The sequence below is a fragment of the Rhineura floridana genome, chromosome 15, assembly GCF_030035675.1.
Source record: "Rhineura floridana isolate rRhiFlo1 chromosome 15, rRhiFlo1.hap2, whole genome shotgun sequence".
NCBI classification, from domain to species: domain Eukaryota; kingdom Metazoa; phylum Chordata; class Lepidosauria; order Squamata; family Rhineuridae; genus Rhineura; species Rhineura floridana.
Window position 1 is genome coordinate 25,167,727 of NC_084494.1, and position 21,474 is coordinate 25,189,200.

The 21,474-nt window shown below is 49.7% G+C and overlaps 1 protein-coding gene across 5 annotated transcripts in view; it reads right to left on the bottom strand.

Annotated features, from left to right (window-relative positions):
* APLP1 (amyloid beta precursor like protein 1) overlaps positions 1 to 17,823 on the bottom strand; it is a 62,220-nt gene extending 44,397 nt beyond the window's left edge. For 3 of the 5 annotated variants that reach the window (XM_061596692.1, XM_061596690.1, XM_061596693.1), the window contains exons 1-6: positions 15,079 to 15,278; positions 7,440 to 7,595; positions 3,550 to 3,679; positions 2,273 to 2,385; positions 620 to 798; positions 32 to 282 (exon numbers count right to left, since the gene is read on the bottom strand). In XM_061596692.1, coding sequence (XP_061452676.1) covers positions 32 to 282; positions 620 to 798; positions 2,273 to 2,385; positions 3,550 to 3,679; positions 7,440 to 7,595; positions 15,079 to 15,180 — 931 coding nt within the window. In that variant the 5' untranslated portion in view covers positions 15,181 to 15,278. Of the gene's footprint in view, positions 1 to 31; positions 283 to 619; positions 799 to 2,272; positions 2,386 to 3,549; positions 3,680 to 7,439; positions 7,596 to 15,078; positions 15,279 to 17,672 lie in introns of those variants that run through there. The other 2 variants (XM_061596694.1, XM_061596691.1) reach the window with 2 other exon arrangements.
* Between the last annotated feature and the right edge of the window lie 3,651 nt (positions 17,824 to 21,474).

Sequence of the window (21,474 nt, forward strand, 5' to 3'; positions counted from 1 at the left end):
CACTGACCCTGACCTAACCTGCATAGCTTACCTTTGACATCCTCTTCGGTGGTCTGCGTTGTGGTGGTGATGGTGGTCTGGGTGATGCTGTCATCATAGTAACCCGGCTCCACAAAATAGTCATCCCAGGCAGCGGGGAAAGGGTCAGGATCAGGGGAGCTATCTCCAGGGCTCTCTTCCTCTTCCTCCTCGTCCATCTCTTCCTCTTCATCCAGGTCCCCTTCCTCCTCCATCTCCAGGCTCTCTTCCTCTGTTGGAATACGCCCTGTTGGAACCCTGTTGCTGAAGAAAAAGCCATCAAGTCAGAAGACTCCCTCGTTAAGTGTCTAAAAGGAAGGGTGTGTGCATGTGTGTCTGACTTTGTGTGCGTATGTGTGTGAAATTGGGGGCACATCTTGCAGAATAGCAGGATTTCCCCATTCGGCAACGCTCTAAGCAGCGTGTCTAAGAAGCAAACAGCACCATGAATTCTGCACAATTAAAAAGGTGGATTCAAAATCAGATTTTGGAGAAAAACACATTACTCTTTCCCAAGATAGTTCCTCTTCAGATCCAAAGCATCCCGTACCATACAAGCACATTGTTAAGGGGCCAGTGCGGCATGGCATCATCGGCTCACCTGTGCAGGGCCTCCTCTCTCAGATGGGCGAGGGCCTGGGGGGCCTCGGTGGCTTGCTCCAACCTGAGGGCTGAAGGGCGTGAAGGACAGCACACGTATTCGACCCCACGGAAACGGTCAGCCCCACAGGGCAACAGCATGCCATAGCTGTGAAGCTCCAGCTCCTCCCCGTTGCAGGCCTGGGAATGGGAGATTAACAATGTCACAACACTGCTAAGCAACACACATTAGCTCACAGGAAAAACAGGAAGCTGCTTTATACCGAGTTTGACCCACTGGTCCATCTAGTTCAGTACTGCCTACACTGATTGGCAGTAGCTCTCCAAGGTTTCAGGCAGGGAGTCTCTCCTAGCCCTAACTGGAGATGCCAGGGACTGAACCTGGGACCTTCTGCATGCAAAGCAGATGCTTTACCACTGAGTTAGGGCCCTTCCCCTACTGGCCTACGACCCTTTCCCTGACTTCAGACATCATGCCATGGGATGTTTTGTGCTAACCATTGTGTTAAGAGCCTATGTTGGAGCTTCAAGAGTCACAGGAAGCAAACCATAGTTCAGAGGTACTTGTCTGCTTTCATTTTCCATCTGTTCAGCGCATACCTGCATGCAAGCTCACATCTCTCTCCATGGAGCAACAGCCTCTTAAAACAGAGCAATGTCCTTAACTATGGTTTACGGGTTCAGATGCAACAGCAAACCATGGTTAGCACAAACGGTTTGCATGGTTTGGATATTCTTATTTGGCAGCCCTTCACAAATCATGGTTTGTAAACTGGTGTAGATACACAGACATAGCACCACGTCATTGTTTGGCATTATATCTGAATGCAGCAAATTCTCACACTATGAACTGGGTAAACTTTACCTTTAAAAGAAAGCAAAAATTCCACATCAAAGTAGCCCAAAATTCATTTATAAGGAATACCACACAAATTCTGCAACTTGTAGAAATTACACATAGTCAACACATTTACATGATTTCTCCCACTGTGCAGGGTGTATTTTACACTTTCTAACCAGTTTGCTTAATTTACCCCATTTTCTGCCAGTCAAGGGGAGGGGGAAGGGGAGCAGGCCCTGAAGCCCTATCCCTTAGCCGGAAGTCTTATCCAGCAGCTATTCTGGTTTCTGAGATTTGGCAGGCATTGACTGCACTGCACCAACCCTATCACCACAGTCATGAGGTCTAGAAACCTATTTTTAAAAAAAATTGAAACTGAAGTTCTTAGGAAGCTGAACTCCACAGCCAGTACTACATACTATCGCTTTTTCTTCACTACTGTGGAATTGTGACATGCATAAAAAGTCTTGCTTATACTGTGTCAGGAGTGGGCGATCTCTTTGCCCCAAGGGCCACATGCCAGTGGGCAGGGCCAGACCTAGTGATGGATGGAGCCAGGGCTAGTATCCATTTTTACCCTCCCTTCATATTTATACAAAATACACCCAATTTAGACAAACTCATACATTATCACTTATTTACACCTACCTTCACACTTACAGATACCAGTTTCCTTCCTGTGTATTCCCCCTGCCAACTGCCTGGAAAAGATCCTCAACAGACTACTTCTGATGGAATGTGGCCCTCAACAGAAAAAGGTTCCCCATCCTTGCGGGGAAACATATGCTGCATTCCCATCACTAAGACGCTCACCTCTTTGGCCACGCTGTGCCAATACAAGTAGGTCTCGCATGAATCCATCTTTTCTTGGTGCAGGAATTTGCACTTGTCGGGTACAAGGAGGGCTTCGCTCACAAATTCACCTACTGGAGAAAGGATGGAAGAAGGAAAGGAAGGAGCCAGTGTCAGCAAACTGATTTTTCTTCAGTCTCCAGTGCAGTGTGCATGGCTCATTTCATTCTCATGACAACCCTGTGAGGTTGGTTAGGTTGGACAGAAAGTGACAGGCCCAAGGCCATCACAGTGATCTTTATTGGGTACGTGGGAATTTAAACTCAGGTCTTCCCAATCTTAGTCCAGTGCTCCAACGCAGTCTTCTCCAACTTGGTGCCCTCAAGATGTTTTAGACTACAATTGCCACCAACGTGGTCAACAGTCAGGAATTATGGGACTTGTAGGACAACAACATCTGAAGCTCAGCCACGAAGCTCACTGCGTGTCTTTGGGCCAGTCACTGTCTCTCAGTAAACCAACTACCTCACAGGGTTGTTGTGATAAAATTGAAAGAAGGGGAAACATATTTGTAGGCCACCTTGAGCTCTTTGGAGGAATGGTGTGCTATAAATGTAAATATAAATAATTTGGACTGAACTAGATGAGACATTAAATGCAAGACTGCATTTGGCACATCTGATGTATTTTCTTCTAAAGAAGAGTTACCTGGAAAAGGTGCAAGTGTGTGTGTGTGTGGACGAAATCTGGATCATAGGGCAGAGATTTTTTAAAAAACCATTTCCCAATCAGCCCCAGAGTGAAGCTTCCTTTGACAATAGAAAGCCTTCTTGCAAGACTAATTGCAGGGTTTTTCTGGGTGAGGGTTTTTTTTTTAATTGGGGGAGTTTGTGTGTGTGTGTGTGAAGATTAAACATTGCTTCCCATACTTCTGCTCCTCATTACCACCCCCTCCCCAGTTATTTAGAAAAGACAGCAACAAGACATGCTTCAATGCAACTGTGCATTTAATGCCACATGTGGTCCAGTCCTTTAGCATAATACTAGCAGTTCACCATCATTCCCCTTTCATGGGCAGAGAGGCAGCAGTCTGCAGAATCTAGACCAGGGATGTGAGAAACCTGTTGTTGGACTCCAACTCCCATCAGCCCCTGCCAGCTTGACCAATGCTCAGGGATGATGGGCGCTGTAGTCCAACAACAACTGGAGGGCCACAGGTTTCCTCATCCCTGGTCTAGATGAAGGAGAACGTACTGCTGACACCAGCTCTTGGCAACTGTTCCTCGTTCAGGGCTTACCCAAACACTGATAGGGCACCACAATGTGCTGGTGGCCTTTGCATTTGGGCAGCCCCTTCTTGCACCAGTTGTCGATGGTGACCGGCTGGGTGCCCTCCACGGCATTGGTGATCTGCAACTCGGGATACACCTGGGGCAAAGAAGAGGAACATAATCACAGCAGGGAAAGGAAGAAAAGGAAGACCAGGGAGAGGGAAGATAGGAGTTTTGGTCCTTGTGATGCAAGAAAGGACAATGGCATGTGTGGAGACTTTCCCCTTCTCCCTCTGAAGGAGCTACTCAGAATGCCATACCTGTAGTTTCTAAAAACAGGGCCAGCCCTATCATGAGGCAGAGTAAGGCAGCTGCCTCAGATGGCAGACGCTGAGGGGTAGGGGACCATAGTGAGATGTTAGAGGACAGGGTTATGTGCAGTGAAGGCTGGTCTGTTGGAGCTAATGGGGCACTGCCCCACCAAGTGCAGCCTGCCTTCTCTCTAACAGCTCCCACTGCCTGGTTTTTTTTTTAGTTACATCCAAGGGTCCAGGGGGTGACTTGTCTGCCAGCTTCCCCCTCCCCCAGCATTGCCTTGCAGAAGTCTGCAGAGAGGACGATGGGAACACAAGAAGTAGTTGCCTCCATCTGTCATTGGCTCTGGCTCCACCTACGGTTGGGCTCCCTGCCTTCCGCCCCACCAGCCCCAATGAGCACCAGCCCCCATTGGCTGTGTGTGCACTATGTGGCCTGTCCTGCACCCCCTGCGCTACCATGATGCCTTCAGGTGTGGTGGAGGTTGCTGTCCTTTTACCAGTGCCGACATCAATTTCATCTGCCAGTCTACTATGGATGGCTTTTGCACAAGGAATGGGAAGGGGGCACCAACTTGCCCTTCATCTCAGGCAACAAAACTGCTTGCATTAGCCTATCCTTAGCAGCCTCCTGTACTGCAGGGGTCTAAACCTGCTTAACTGCAGAGACGGAACATAATGAAGCTCCTTCAGACCGTAAGATGGACTCTGCAATACTCAAGGTACTGCAGGGGCCATGTTGGGGGTATGAAAGATTCCATTTCTATAACGAGAGCAGTTCCTAAAAGTGCCATCAATTGGATTCCTAATAAGGGGCTGAGGTGTGGCAAGAAACAGAGGTGGTTTTGTGGGGCAGGTGGGCACACATTTCTGAAGGACAGTGTCACACCGTGCAAAAGAACCAATGTGGCCCATCAGAGGATGCAGCTGAATGGGCAGGATGAATGTGAAGGGCTAGCACCAGGCCAGCTCCTAGCAAATGTTGGTGTCCAAGATGGAAAATGGTGCCCTTCTGCCAATGCATCTCCTCCCATATATTCTTGCCTGGACCTCAGAGAACATCTTCAGAAGCCCTTCTCTGGATATCCCTGCTAAATGAGGCAAGGAAGGTGGCCCTGAGGGAGGGGGGGTCTTTTCAGTGGTGGTGCCTGGTTGTGGACTGCCCTCCCCAGTGAAGCTCACCGACAACTACATTGAGCTCTTTTCTGCTCTGGGTGAAGGTCTTCTTTATTGCCCCAGGATTTTCCCAGTTTCAGGGCTTTTTCAAAGTGCTTTGCACTGTTATCGTTTGCTCTTGCTGGTTTTAATTCTGTATTAACTGTTCAAGACTGTTTTTATCTATGCTTTTTTTTAAAAAAAAACCCTACTTCATGGTTTTATCTTTTATTTGTGAACTCTCCAGAGCCCTTTTTGTTAATGGCAGGGACAAAAATGCTGCAAATAAATGTTCAAATAAAGAAATGTAGCACACAATCCACCATGATCTTGCACAACCCCAGTGTTTTGTTAAGTGGGCGAGTGGTGGTTGCTCTCTCACAAAATCTGCTCTCTTCTTCGTAGTAGCACCACCTTGGCCATGCTGATGGGAGTTGTCATTCAGTAACACCTGGAAGGCCAAAGGTTCCTCACGACTGCTCTAGAAGGCAGCAACATGCTCCCAAGGCCCCCAAGTGGAGCTTCATGGCTAAGTGGGACTTCTCTTTTGTCAAATTGTTTTCTACCTTAAAAGGTTCCCAGAGTGGTGTACAAAATCCTAAAAAAGGAGAACAGATGAATAATAATAATGCCACCTTTGAAAATGGGGCTCATTAGGCAGCGCTGGTGTCATAAGCTGGCAACAGCAGGTATCTGAGGAGACCCACATCCCTGCTGGGGGCCCACTGCTGACCCCTGGAACTTTTCTTTTATACTCCAATAGAGTTTGCTTACTTTAGTCCAGTGGTTCCCAAAAGTCTCTGCTCCCCTCCACCCCACAGACCACTTGAAAATTGCTGAGGGTCCTGGCAGACTCCTTAGTTATTTTTTGTGCCTGTTTAGCAATTGTAATTCACTGTGCTAGACGCTCCATGATTTTTTTAAAGTTGTATTTTTTACACACCATGGACCTCTTCAATGAAACTTGTGGAATTACCAGTGGTCCACAGACCGCAGTTCGGAAACCTCTGCCTTAGTCTGTACTGTGGGCACTTGGGTGCTCTGTGCCTTTCCTGTTAATGGTGTACTTTTATGATCTGGATTTAGTTGTGGGATGGATGATGTTCCCTTATTAAGGCAGGCGGTTGGGCTTTCCTGCCCGACATGTTTTAACAAGCAGAGTATGTGCTTGTGTTGGGAGGGGAAGGGGCACTGCCAATAATTTTCACAAAAACGATGGCACTCGTACTGACAGTGGCAGCGTCCAATGCATGTGTTTTATATGTGGAGAGAGGAGCTCTAACAGGTGGCTAGACCGTTAGCAGGGAACAGTGGCGTGAGTCATATTGACATAGGAGAGGAGGGCATGCTTCTTGGGAGTGTGTGTGTGTGTGTATGTGTGAGTAAGAGACAGAGAGCACGCAGGCAGGTGGCAATGCTGCTGGAAGCTTGTGTACTTGAAGGGCTTTCCATCAACACATTTCAGATGTAATGTGAAAACCCCTAAATTGTGGACACCTTATACACCCCCAGTGTGGTCCAATGGCTAGAGTGTTGGTCTAGAACCTGGGAGACCAGGGTTCAAATCCCTATTTAGCCAGGAGGTTCACTGGCTGACCTTGGGTCAGCCAGTCACCAGCTTAGCCTACCTCACAGGGTTGTTGGGAAGATAAAATGGGGAGGGGTGGGAGAACCATGTACACCACCTTGAGCGCTTTAGAGGAAAAGTGGGATATAAATGTAACAACACAGAAAAAGAAACAAACATACATAACTTTCAATGCCTGAGGGCAAAGCAGCACCCCTAGATACCTTGGGATATAGGGATGGCAGTGTACATAGAGATAGCATCGTAGAAGTGAGCTTATCTAGTGCTTACTTGCTCAATATGTTTACAGTTTGTCTTTTCATCCTAGAAGCTCAGAACTGTACACATGGGAAGCCACCTGTCTGAGTACCTGACCTGTTTAGCTTCACTGGTTCAACTATCGCCGGCATCTCCCTTTTTTTAGAAAAAGGATCTGATAGGAGGTGATGGGAAAGGCCTCAGCATGAGACCTGGAGAGCAGCTGCCAGCCAGAGTAGCCAATATTGGACTAGATGGACAAATTGTCTCAGCAGATACAAGGTGGCTCCAATCCTAACTACATGGAGCACCATTGGACCACTTCTCTGGGTTCAGTTCTAGAATCTAAACAGGCTTAAATGGATCGGGTTAGTAGATGAAGACAGTGACAGATGTTACTGAGGCTAGATTCACAAGGAGGGGTGCTGAGACTCTAGTGCAGGGTTAGGAGTGAGGTTTGGGGTGAAGTGGAATTGACAGGTGGAGGTAGGGCTTGTGGCCCAGGTGGGAGGGCAAACTAGGAGTCGAGGTGGGATGAGGAAAGAAGGGTGGGCAGGCGGGGGCAAGAAGAAGGGCCCGAGCCAGCAGTGGGTGCAGAACAGGAGCACGTGGGCTCTTGATACCTCCTGGCAGTAGCTCCGGATCTCCTTTGTGGTGCGGAAGCAAGTGTGGGTGCCAAAAGCATCGGGCTCCCAACGCCCTGTCTGGACATTGAGATGCAGGACCAGTTTCCCACAGAACATGGCCACCTGTGGGGTCCCGAGTGCGGCGCCCAGCCCCTGCAACACACAAAGGGAGGAGAGGAGCAATAAGACCAACATGCTTTTGCAAATCCCCAGACACACTTTCAGTCACCTCAAATGGTCCTCCTCTTGCAGCACTTGCTGGGGAAGGAGGACGAGGGAGTTCAGGGCTCCTCTCAGAGACAGGGCGAGAGGGCGTTTCCTGCTCCCGCACTCCCTCCCCAAAGGCCTAAAATCTACACATCTACCTGCCTTTTTGCTATTTCCCTCCCCCCCCTATCTTTGTTTGCACCATCCCTCTTCTCTTTTTTCCTCCTCAGCAACCACGGGGATGTTGTTGCCGTGGCAACCGCTCCCCATGGAGTTGCCAGATCTTCTTTGTTGCCATGGAGACCAGCTCCCAGATGGAAATTAATCCTACATCACCAGCCCCTCCCTCAGCTGTTTCTCAGCTTGGGCCCCCTCCCATCAGCCAGTGCCTCCTCTATTTTCCCCTCCTTCCTATCCTCTGCTCCATCCAGAATCTCCCTATGCTTTTATCCATCCCACGCCAAACACTGCACCCCTCCAATTCATTCCTCCCATCTCAAGTCAAATTCGTGTAGCACCCTTGCTGAGAATACCATCCTTCAGAGCAGGGCCAGACTGGGCCTTCACAGCCAGCACCCACTTCAGGTCCAAGGAGGGGTGTTGAGAAGCAGGGGCTGCCCCCATCTCCTTATTCTTCCCTGCCTGCTCCATCACCCTGTTCCCATTCACTTCCACCAAAAGGTCCAGGTCCTCCGAGGGCCGCTGCAGTACCAGGACACTTGGCTCAGGATCAACGGCACTGTTTTCGTAAATTCACCCTGCCTGACCAAAGGAACAAACAAGGACTTGTTCACCACAGAGTGCCCAAGGAAGCAAATCAGAAAAAAGCACTAGAAACAAGACAAGGCCTCAGGCCTGAGCAAAAAAAATAACTGTAGGCCAAGGCTAGGGATGGGCGTGTCTGTCAATTTTGGTTTCTCTTCTTTCCCATCTTAAGTTCAGTTCTCCATATTTCCACATCAGTTGGCAAAATTATTACTATTATTTTTTTAAACTCCTCATGAAAATTCATTGGCATTTTAGCGATGATTTCACCTAAAATACACATTTGGATGCAATTTTGCCTAACATGCCAATTTTTGGAAAGCCATTTTCCGCAATGACACACCTGTTTTGTATGTTGTTTTTGCTAATATATGAAGTTATATGCATGCACACTTTACCCTAGGCTATGCATTTTTATACACATTACTTGGCTGGAGAACTGCATTGCAAAATTTGTAGAAGTGCATTCTGTATTGGAAACTGCGAATTGGAATCGCCTTTAAATGAGAAGTGAACCAAATTTCTCCCCCATTCCTAGCCACAGATTTCTCACCATTGTCCTAAAACAGCCCTGCATTTCTACAAGTCAAGCCTGACAGAGCCAATTCAAATGTGCAGGCAGAAACATAGCATGGCCCTCCGCACAACCACATCAAAATTCACACAGGGAATCTTTATTTTCAAAACCATCGTAATGTGAAACATTCTCCTTCCATGTGGAAATGCATCAGAGAGTTTGCTAGGCATGTTAGACTCGCCCTCCAAATCTAGCTCTGTACTCACCACAGAATTTATAAGATGTTCAAGTCCATTATCAAACTCAAAAGTGACATTTAATTAATAAAACATTGGGTAGGTTTGCCTTTAAATAGAAGCGGAACTGGATTGCTCCTCCATCCCTAGCTAAGGCCAAAGCAATCACAGAGGGGAAGGAATCGTGGGGAGTCCAAAGCTGGGGAAACAAGTGGCGAGTAGTGCTGGCTCCAGGCAGTGGAAGCAAGGGCTACAAAAACACACAGAGAGAGTGTGTTTTCCGCACGGGTGTAGCAGTAGCAAAAACGGCGCTTGGGGACAAGCATACGGAGGAGTTGCACGAGGGCTATCGGTTTTGGACCTGTGGTAGTGGTGGTGGTGGGGTCTGGGGGAAAAAAAAATCAGGGATGGCTTTGGTTCAGGCTAGCAGAGCCAGCAGCTGAGCTGCAAAGATTTCTGTGCCACTCCCACTTCCCCTGCAGTCCCAGTTCTGCCTGGATTGAACTAAGACTCTCAGTTCCCTGCCTCTGGAGAGTTGGGTAGGGTGGAAAACCAGGAACCCTGCCCTGCCGTTTGACTCCTCCCCACCCAAAAGACAAGCGATGGGGAAGGGGAAACAGGACAGAGAATGAGCGCCACAACGGGCATGCGTCAGGTACATAGGGGGCCTGCACTTTCCCTCCAGACTGGAAAATACCAGGCAACCGTGTGTTTGTGTGCGTGCATGTGCAAAGGAGAGGACAATGGGAGAAGTGAGGCTGGGATTACGACGGATTCCATGGCTAAGCTGGTGCTCTGAGCTATTAAGCAGCTGCTGCAGTTTGGTTGCAGGCTGACCTCCCTTCAGGCCAGGGGGGAGTGGGGTTAAGCATCAAAAATAAAGGGCAGTGGGTGGGTGGAGAGAGTGCAGGAAAAGAGGCCTGGTTCGCCTCCCCAGTCAACACTCTGAGCAAGAATCTTGCTCAGTATATGCGCGCCAGTAAATAGCGGTGGCGGTGGCAGGTGAACGAGGACAAAGTGAGGAGCTGGAAGATGGAAGCCAGAGCAGCACAGAAGCGGTTAATTGGCACCAGGATCAGTAAGTGCAATGCTAATCCCCCTCCTCTGCTTTGCACAGCACTTAGCGGGATTAGATAGAGAGGAGAGGAAGCGTCCACCTCCCCAAGGCAACATGGGATCTCCTTAACCGGGGAAGTAGCGGCACTGCAGAAAAAAGCAAGGTGGGAGCAAAGCGGCTGTGAAGGAGAGCATCCGTCAGCTATCCCAACTTTGTATTGCAAGAGGAGGGGGCTCAAAAGAGGAATGCAGACCAAGAGAGGTGGTCAGAAAGGGGGGGGGAGATTAAGAAGGAAGAGAGAGGTGGAAAGGGTTTATGCTTTCTCTCTGCCTCCCTGGAAGCTGCCCTCCCCAGCCCCATCCTCTCTAGATGATTCAGGCTGCTCAGCGCATCACAGCACCAGCTGGCCATGCGAGATGGAGGAAGAGTGTGGGCTCGGTGCCAAAGAAGCAGCAGTGGGGGTGAGAGGTAGGGGGAGGAGGCTGGCCCTCCTTTGCTCTCGCTGGCCAAAGGAATAGGAGACACAAGAAGAAGCAACCTCAAATTTGTAGGGGAGTCTCCCCCCCTCCAAAAAAAGATGGGTTTTATAAAGTTACCATCCCCTGCTTTGGACAGAAATGCAGGTTATGTGTGGACTCGATCCCCTTTGCCAGGGTAGGGAGAGGGCAAGTTTACCCACTCTTTTGCTTGGTGCTATATACTTTAAGCACAGGCCCCACACAGTCGAAACATCCCACTGCAAAAAGCAGAATGGGAAAAGACCAGATCACTAGGAGGAAGGTAGCCTGGGGCATCCATATGGCACATTTTATTTTGGGACTCCAGCAAAGCCTGCCTCAAGGGACTGAAGCCATGCTCTCTCTCTCTGATCATACGGCCACAATCCCAGTTGTAACCAGGAGGAGATCAATCTTATAAACATCAGTTGAAAGAATTCTTCTAGCCCCACTGGTAGATTGTGGTGCATGCAAGCCCCGAAAGGGGAGGGGGGGAAGAAGAGAAGAAAATTAAAAATTTAGAAAAAAATATTAGAAGAAAAACCACAAATTGTGTTCTGGTTTTGGAACAGTTTTGATTTCAGACCAATGGTAACTAAACTGCATTTGCAACCACTTCCCCACCCCCCAACCTTCAAATTGAGCCACAAGTTGTCTAAGCAGCAGACAATTCTCCCCTCCCAAGGAAGACAAAGAATAGCTTACAAGTCTCTCAGCTTGCCAACATGGGGACCCAAGGGAGATGCGGGCTGAGCCTTACTAAGCAGGATACCCTGGGTACACCCTCCTGCTGCCTCTCTCTTCACTATGACTGGGGACAGGTAGAGAAGGATGTCAGACCCATTTAATCTTCTTCCTAACTAATGAGATCCCAAGAATTGTCTTACTGGACCACACCGATCATGGATCCATCTCGCCTAGCATTCCGTCTCCAACCGCAGCCAGTTCAATGTCTTGAATGGTCACAACGGGGGCATGATGCAGTGGACATGCTCTTTTCTTTGCCCTTAGCCACCTCTGCTGGAAGATTTAGGACCTACAAAAGGAAGGCCTCCTACACACGGTGCATAATCAAACACCGGGATTCACTCTCAGAAGATGGCCAACCACTTGAATGGCTTTAAAAGGGGGTTAGTCTTCTCCTCCCTTCATTTGCCTGTCAATGGGTATTAGCCATCATGGCTATGCACTCCCTCCGGAGGCAAACTGCACCGACACTGAATACCAGTTGCTGGGGAAGCACAAGTGGGGAGAGGTGCTGTTGCACTCATGCTCTGCATGTGGGCATCCCATAGGCATGAGGTTTGGCCACTGAGAGAAAAGGAGGCTGGACTAGATGGGCCTCTGGTGCAATTCAGTAGGGCTCTTCTCATGTTCTTATTTATAGAAGCTCCAATTGACTACTCATCACTAAGATCAATTGCCCAGTGGGGTCTGCAACAAAAAATTGCAGTGTGGAGTGCTCATGTCCAGATCTCCAGCCAGTGACATCCCTTCCAGGTTACTCCATTCCATTCCCCTCCCCAAACACATAGTCAGCCTTCTATGCTGACTGAGCAAGCCAAGTCCTCGTTGGGATTTTTGGAGGGCGGCAATCCCCTTTAGTGTTTTTTCCCTAATTTTTTTTTTTTTTTTTACTTTCCTAGCCTGCCAGGACCTCCAAGCCTGCTGGGGCCTTTATTAATATACACATAGACCTCTCTTCCTAGAAGCTATTCTGCCTAAAACTAGTGGCTGTCACCATCATAAGAATACAGTAAGAACCAGCCACCCCAGGGATGTGTGCTTGCTGCGTGGTCACACGACCAGAACGGAACTGAGCGTGTTTCGAGAGCACAGGGGCAGAGTGCCCACTGAACCCCATTCAGGAAGGAAGGGTTTTCACACATCTCCGATCAAGAAAAAGCACATTGCGGCTCTATTGCCATTCCCCTGTTCTTAGCGTGAGAGGTCCTGCCATATCTGGTAAAGTACAAGCAGGTACAGCCTTTCTGTTTCTTTTACAAGCTGGGCTCTTTAACACGGCAAATGTCACCACCACTGCACACACAAGTAAGGCTCCTCTGATGCAACAAGCCACTCGTGGTCAAAGCCCACCTTTCCACAGGGCAAGCAAGGAAAGAGTAATGTGACAAACACACACACATGCACAGCTTCTACATATATACACCACAAGGAGCTTGCGTCCAAGTCAAGGCTTTGGGCAGGGGCCTCTGTGCTACAGAGGGCCAAGCATTGTGCTTTTCACTCAGCCTTCATCAACTTGGTGATCTCCAGATGTTGCTGGACAACAACTCCAGTTCTCAGCATAGCAGGGTGGCTGGGGCCAATGGGAGTTGTAATTCATCGTCATCTGGAGGGCGGCAGGCTGGGAAAGGTTGCTCTAAATGGACCCTGATAGGAGGGGTAGGAGGATGCTAGCACGTCTTATCCCAGTGAGCCAAGGAAGAAAGAGGACTTTTTCAAAGGGTTATGGCCCCTTCTGTGAACAACAAGCGAGCCAGACAGGCTAAGGAGCAGTCCAGCAGCTTTGGGCTGGGAGCAGTAGTGTAGCGGCAAATCCAGAAGTACAGGGTCCCTTCGTGTTAGTCACAGCCATGCCCCCTCCACCCTTTTTTGCTACTGGGTTCAGAATGAAATCCTTGTTCACATCTTCTTCCACAACAACAGACGTCCCTAAGAGCCAATCAGCATGAAAGGGGAGAGCTGCTGAGAAGAGTCTTCTCACTTTCACTCTTATTGGTGCCAGTCACCAAAGAAATACCAGGAAGCATGTTAGAAGACCCTTCTTAATGGCTAACATGCTTCCCTTTCATGCCGATTGCATCACACGATGCTGGAGACATAGAGACCCCGCTCCCAAAAAAATAAGGGATCTAAAATCCCCCGAGACCCTGGACAATTACACCCCTGGCTGGGAGGGAAAAGGCAGTGGACAACAATAAAGACCAAAACCACATCCAACATGGGATAACAGCGATCATAGTTCCCAATTTATTTTCTTAAGAACCAAACAGGTACAGAGGACTCCATATGCAACTGGAGAAGAAGCAGTCCTGGCTCCAGGTTTTGGATGGTCCTTGGGCAAGGCCCCCTCTATGGACCATCCCCTGTTAGTGAGTCTACCGCAGCTGGTCCAGAGGGCTCTCTTGCCAGTGGGCCCTCAGTCAATGCCCCCGACCATGCTGACCCTTGACAGACATAGTCTAGGCTTGACGTTATGAGCAGAAGAGGAGAGGTACCATACTGCCCTGCAAAATGGATGGCAGATTGACAGCCCAGACAGAGGCCTGCAGTCATCACCAGGCATAGCTTGGCCCACTCGGCTCTCCTCATCACGCATATTGAAGGGGGGGGGAGGTCCCGTCCTAACGGACTGAGGTCATCTACACCAATTCCAAAATGGGCCCCTTTGGGGACTGTCGCTTACCTCAGGCAAGGCCCCGTCTGCTTAAACCCCATCGCTGCGCTAGACCGACAGGAAAAAGGTCAACTCTTGCATGGAAGCGCTAGAGAGGGGGCGGCCCATTGCGCCTGGAGGAAGGTGTTTTCCCTCCTGGGTAGATCAGTGGGACTGGCTTGAAGGCCAGCAAGATAAGAGCGGCAATCCAGAGAGATGAAGCACGCCCGCCCCAAAAGGAACCAAGGAGCTGCTTTCAAACAGGCCCCACAGGCTTATAACAAGAGGGGCGGGACGCAGGCCCTGGAGCCCTGATTTTTCCAACCTGGGCGCAACGGCTGAGGTCAAGAGGCGGCGGCTCCATCGAGGATGGAGAGACCGGCCGCCGGTCTCTTTTTATCGCTTTGGAAACAGCTCCTCTCCCACGCAAATGAGGTAGGTGGGTGGGTGGAGCAGATCTGCTCCACAGGCCTCCTATACCCAGAAAGAATCTGGGCCAATAGCAAAACAGACACCACCTTGAGCATGGCAATGGGCGCGCAGGCATATGCAGAGGGTGGCTGCTCCGCTCCCTCTCCCTCTCCACAGTCCCTTGCCTGGCCATCACCTACGGCTTCTCTTCCCTAGCGCCACGAGCAACCCAAGCCAGCCAGCTCGCCCCCTCCAAGACACAGGTTCCCCGCTAAGCGCCTCCTTCCCTGGCCTCTGAACTGGGAGGAGATCAGAGGGGATCAAGAGGTCTTTCCCCTGTTCCAGTGACCTTGGGCAGTCCGCCCCCAACACCTTGAGCGCGCCATCCTCTCCCGGCAGCAACCGCCCTCCTCCTCCTCCTCCTCCTCCTCCTCCTCCTGCGCTAAGAAGAGCCGCCCCGTCGAGGCTCGGCAAGCGCAGCAGCACGGCTCCCTCCGCGGAGGCTCTGTCGTCGGCCCGTCCGCCCCACCCTCTCGGCGGGCTCACCTGGGTGTTGGCTGCAGTTCCGGGCCCGAAGCAAGAAGCCAGCAAGAGGAGAGGAGCGAGGAAGCAGCGCCCAGAGACGGCGCATCCTATCCACCCCGCCATGGCTCGCCCGCCTCCCGCTCGCTCTCCCTTTTAGCCGAGGCTGCGGCTGCTTGTCCCGTGGCGCCGCGGGCTTTCGCCTCCTTCTCTCTCCGGAGGCGAGCAAGGAGACACCGGGAGGTGATCGAGGGGAGAGCCGATGACTCGAGTCCTTTCCTTGAGCTCGGCTGCACCAGCTCAAGCGCTGCGGCGGCTGCTGTTGCTCCCGCTGCTGCAGAGGCTCCCAGCTGGGCTGTGACAGGAGGAGCTGGCCCCGCTGCTGCTGCTGCTGCTGCTGCTGCTGCTGCCGCCGCCGCCGCCGCCACCACCACCTCCTCCTCCTCTTCTTCCCCCGCTGCTGCAGCCCTTCTGCTCTGCCCCGCCTCCTTCGCCCCCTCCTGCTCTGCCTGCAGCCACAATAGCAGCGACGTAGCGCCCAACGGGGCGGAGCCGGATTCGCGGCAGCCTGGAGGCGGGACTCGCTGCTGAGGAAGGGACGGCTGGAGACGGAGGGGCGGGTAGACGAAAGAAGGCTGGCTGGCTGGCTAGCTTCGGGGCGCTCCGTTTCCAAAACGGAGCAAGGAGCTATGCTGCTCTCTCGCCAACCTGCTCGGGAGTGGACCATCATGTGCTCTTCCGATCTGGAAGCCCCCGCCCGCTGGAATTCGAGGTGTTTGGAGGAGACGACTGGATTGCAAAGAGAGAAGGGATAGGCCCTTCCGGACGTTCGAAAGCCGCCAAACAGCGGTGGAGAGGGGTCGTTGAGAAGGAAAATCGTGCTCTGTCCATGCTCAGAGGCGCTGCTGCTCCCTTTTTTCAGGCGATTGCCCTATTTGCCATACGACAATGGAACCAATTACTTAGAGAGGTAGTGGGCTCTCCGACACTGGAAGCCTTTAAGAGGCAGCTGGACAGCCATCTGTCAGGAGTGCTTTGATTTGGATTCCTTCACTGAGCAGGGGGTTGGACTTGATGGCCTTATAGCCCCCTTCCAACTCTACTATTCTATGATTCTATTCTATTCACAGTTCGGGCTGTGAACACACCATATAATTAAAGTACATTTCTGCTCGAAACTATCGCTTGTGGATTGTAGCTCTGTGAGGGATAAACTACAGTTCCCAGGATCCTTTGGGTCGGGGAATGCGCTTTAAATGTATGGTGCATACGCAAGCTAAGGCCGCACTCCTAACCTCGCCTTCCAGGGTGCAAGCCCCATTGAATTCAATGGAACTTATTTCTGTTCCAAGTAGGATTGTGCTGTTAATTTGACAGTACTGCTGGCAGTAGCGGGACATACTCACCCTTTAAGAACGTTTGTTTGGGTAACATCTTGGAGAACTACCCTGTAGTGATGCAGTTAGGCCATTTTAGACTCTGGACTTGATGGTCCTGTGCCCCCACTTTAGATGGCAAAGTGTGCCTTTGCTTCCTGCAAAACGTGGTAAGCCAGCCCTGCTTGAAGGGCCTCCTATGCATTCTGCTGAGTGGGGGGTCCTGGGCTTTGCCCCCAAATAGCACTTTATTGGCATCACTACTTACATGCATACAGCTTGTGCATTATAGTAAAAGGTGTACCATAGGGGGTCAAGCCTCCCCTCCATACAGATAAATGCCTGAATAATGCATAAAAAAAGAAGCCCTTTTCAGATATCCAAAATCCTTAAGTGGAGGTCTGCTGAAGGACAGCAAGCAGCATGATCTCCCCTGCCCTGCCCTATTTGTGGCTTCCCAACATCCAAAAGAGCCTTTTTCTTTGTGTTTTCCTGTTTATCCCGAGGCTCCTGGGGCTCAGATAGGTGCAGGGGAGAAGGAGCCCATGATTTCGCTAACAAATTTCTGCATGCTTGTACATTGTGAAACCTGAGTCAGAGCCTTGGGGTATCTAGTAGTCCAATACTACCTGCTCTGACTGGTAGCAGCACACCAGGAACTCTGACAGAGCTTTCCCCCCAACACTTGGGTACCTGATAGCTTTTTATTCCTGGAGTTGATGATGGGCGCCAAGACTTCCAGGGGAAGAAGCTGCTCTGCCTCTGAGCTACATCAGCCTCTGCCATATGAGGCCTACCAGACACATAATGAGAAGACATGATTCACTAGAAAAGACAATAATGCTGGGAAAAACAGAAGGGAGTAGAAAAAGGGGAAGGCCAAACAAGAGATGGATTGATTCTATAAAGGAAGCCACAGACCTGAACTTACAAGATCTGAACAGGGCGGTTTATAACAGACGCTATCGGAGGTCACTGATTCATAGGGTCGCCATAAGTCGAAATTGATTTGAAGGCACATAACAACAAATGGCAAAGGGAAGGAAACACTTTCAGCCCAAGCGCCAGATTCAAACCTGGACAACCTTCTGGGGGCCACATTCCAATGGCAGGCAGGGCCAGAGGCAAAAAGGATGCTAGGGCCATTTTAAAATGCAGTTTTACATACTTTATTGTCACACTCCTGTGGGAGCTCTCAAAGGCTAGGGTCCCAGTCCCCAGATGTATAAGCAAAACACTCACCAACGAGGGCAGGGTTGCAGTTGTAGCAGAGTCCAAACAAACGCCAAGCAGAGAAGAGCATCATTTAGGTTCAAAACATGAGCCAGGGATAAGGTCAGCTAGGTTAGCGCAGCAAGGGACAGCTAGCCTCAGGAACAGGGAGCTGGAGATCTATGCAACTTCCAGCAAATGGAAGGCTCAAAAAAGAGACCTTATATACTCTTGCCTCCAAGGCCACACCCTAACCACGGCTGCTGGTAGTGAAGGTGTTTCAGGGATTGCTTACTCACAAGGAGACCCCGACTCACTAGGCTACTAGCCACAATAGCTATGTCCTAATTCCACTGTCAGAGGCATGCCAGTTGCTTGGATGCACAAGTGGGGAGGGTGCTACTGTCCTGCTTTTCGGCTTCCCATAATGGGGATCTGATTGGCCACTGTGAGAACAGGATGCTGGACTAGATGGGCCTTTGGCCTGGCTCTTCTTATAAGGATTCTGGCTCTGTTGCTGCTCTTTGTCCTGGGCCCGGACAATTTGGCGCCAGCATTCTTGAGGGCCGGAGGGGGGGGCTCTACTTCCTCCTCTGACAGCTCCAAGAGTTCTTCAGCAGGTCACCCACACCCCTGAGGGCCCCTTAAGGGGATCCTCAACACTGGTTTGCTGTCCTTTCCCCAATTCTGCTGGAATGTAGCCAAGACAGGCTCTCAGTCTTTGCGCCCTCATCCTCTTCCACCTCCAGCTTTTCTGTCACTGACAGAGATTTTATTCACACTTTTCACACTTTTATTCACATTTTTCCAATCTTGCAAATTTTGGGATAACCTCTTCCTTCCCCTTCTCTGGCTGTGTGCACACCATCCATTTAAAGCACATGTCTTTCCCCAAAGAATCCTGGGAAGTGTCGCCTTGAAAGTAACCTGAACAGAACATCGAGCGGTTGGGGGTTGGCATCATTGGGCACTTGCTCCCAGAGGGAACCCACAACCAATCTGTGGAGCCGCCTGGCTTTGCTCCTATTCCTTCCTGCCCGCTTGCCCTCTCCACATGAGCGGTGCCAGTGACTGTCTGCCAATAGTCTTTCTCCTTGCCTTCTGGAAGGAGGCACGGATTTGGCCCAAAGAGCGAGGCGAGCAACTGGGTAATGGAAACAGAAGGCAGGAGGGCGGCCCATTCAGGGGTGGGGACCACAAAGAGCAGCTTGACCAAGCACCCCCACCCAAAATAAATAAATAAAAGCCTGGAGTCAACACTGGCACTTTGGTTTTGCAGTGACAGGCTCATTTGCTCAACCCACAAGGGGATGTTTTAGATTTCATGCTGTTGCCTTGCAATATTGAACATGGAAGTGGACTGCCTTCAAGTCGATCCCAACTTATGGCAACCCTACGAATAGGGATTTCATGGTAAGTGGTGTTCAGAGGGGGTTTACGCCTCCCTCTGAGGCTAGTCCTCCCCAGCTGGCTAGGGCCTGCTCAGCTTGCCACAGCTGCACAAGCCAGCCCCTTCCTTGTCCGCAACTGCCAGCTGGGGGGCAACTGGGCTCCTTGGGACTCTGCAGCTTGCCCACGGCTGCACAGGTGGCAGGGCACATAACCCCTGAGCCACTCACTGTGGGGGTGATCTTTAGCTGGCCCTTGACACCCAGGAGACAGGAGCGGGGATTTGAACTCACAGGCTGGACTCCCAGCCAGGCTCTCCTTTCCACTGTGCTATACCAGCTGTGCTTGCAATATTAGGTCCAGATTAAATGGCCACCAACTGCTGGCTTAAAGCTTGTAGGATCAGAAGGGCTCAGTTTGGACACTTTTGGGGATCTTCACAAAGAAGAAAGCAGTTCTCAGAAGACACCATGAAGCAGGGTTGGGGAATCCACATTTCTGCAACAATTCACCAGCAAATTTCTCCTAATAAACACAATCTTTATGCACACTTCCCCCTGATATATGCATTTTTGCAAACATTGCTTAGTTGGAGAACTACATCGCAAAATTCACACATGCGAATTTTGAAGGATGGCTGAGTTTGGTTCTCATGTTTTGGGTAGTGCGGGTTTTGATAAATTCAGCTTTAAATGCAAACTGAATTGAATTTCTTCCCCATTCCTAGGTTCCACCCACTACTGGCATGTGGCCCCCAGAAGGTTGTCCTGAAGGGAATACAGCTCTCGGGCTGAATATGGTTCCCCATCCCTGCCATAAAGCTATTAAGCTGCGGTTCAGAGCTTCTCACATGAGAGGCTGGTACAGTGCTACTATGGCTCTATTCACACAGGCCTGTTCATCTCTTGCATATGGCAGCCTCGAGTGATGACCTGCATGAGTGAATAAAACATACCGGTTGCCCTCTGGCTATCAAAAGTATATGTTTCACATCACCTCCAATGCCGCCCTTTTTAAAAGAGGCTGTTTGCACATTTAGCTGCAATTTCTAGAGCAATGAGAGAGATCAAAAGAATGACCTGTTTCTTTTGACCAGCTGTTATAGAAGGATCTGTCAGTTTCAGTTCTCTCCATTTCTCATTTTTCGAATCTTAAATTCAGTTCTCCACATTTCTTCAACAATTTGGAATTTTTTTAAAAAGAAAAAATCCTCATGAACATTCACCAGCAAATTTCTCCTAATAAACACAGTCTTTGTTTGCATTTTCCCCCAAGATACACATTTTTGCAAAACAATTTCCCCCAATATAATGCATATTTGTAGGCTATTTTCACTAGCATGTTCATTTTTTATGCACACTTTACCCAAATATATGCATTTTAGTACACGTTACTTCGCTGGAGAACTGCACTGCAAAATTTGGAGAAGCTCAAATTTCAAAGAATGTCATGTTTCAGTTTGCACACTGTTTCAGAAACTGTGAATTTGGTAGGTTTGCCTTTAAAAGCAAACAATCAAATTCCTGCCCCCATCCCTAGCTCTGCCTCTAACAGCTGCCTGATGAGCAGATGTTAGATCTCTTTTACTGTGAAAAAATGTCAACCCTGTGCAGATGTAACAATCTCGGTCCAGTAAAACATTGCTTTATTGGACCTAGGATGAGTCTGATGTTCTCTCTCCCTTTCCTTCCTTCCTCTCCTCTCTCATGTTGAGAAACTTCTGGTCTGTGTCACTTTTACACGTGTTCACTCCTAAATCAGTTTTGTCCTGTTTCTGTGATAATCAGCAATTTAAAAAAAATCCACATGAGAGTTCATATTTACATTTGTATTTAAAGACAGGCGTTTGAATGTCTGTTGCTGAATGCATTTTTATCTCTCAAAATACACATTTCTCCTAAAATACTTACTTTAAAATGCATTGTTAAAATTTTAGCAGAGAACTGCATTGCAACGTTTGGGGAAGTGTGAAATATTAAGAATTGCTGCTCCCATGAGAATATCAGAAGAGCCCTGCTGGATCAGACCAAAAGACCCATTTAGTCCAGTATTCTGTTCCCACAGTGGGCAATCAAATGCCTATGAGACGCCCGCAAGCAGGATCATCAGCACAATAGCACTCGCTTGCACTTTCCAAACCCACGCATTAGTTTGGGAGGTGCAGGTCAAGACGGTTGGTATTGAGATTTGCACAGATCAGACTTCCGGGAAGGGTGACTTAGCCTGTGCCTGCTTTTGAGACGGGCTCCTGCCTCAAAAGAAGCTTATTCAGATATATCAGTCAGATTTTTTTTTTTTTGACTGATTAAACTTCTCCCGGGTAGGGAGAAACGAAGAGATTAACCTCAAAGCCTATTTTTGTTGGGACGACCAGATCTCATTAATTTATGGGACGAGGTCCAGCCGACGAAGGTGGGACGGATTTTCAACAACAAGCTCTATC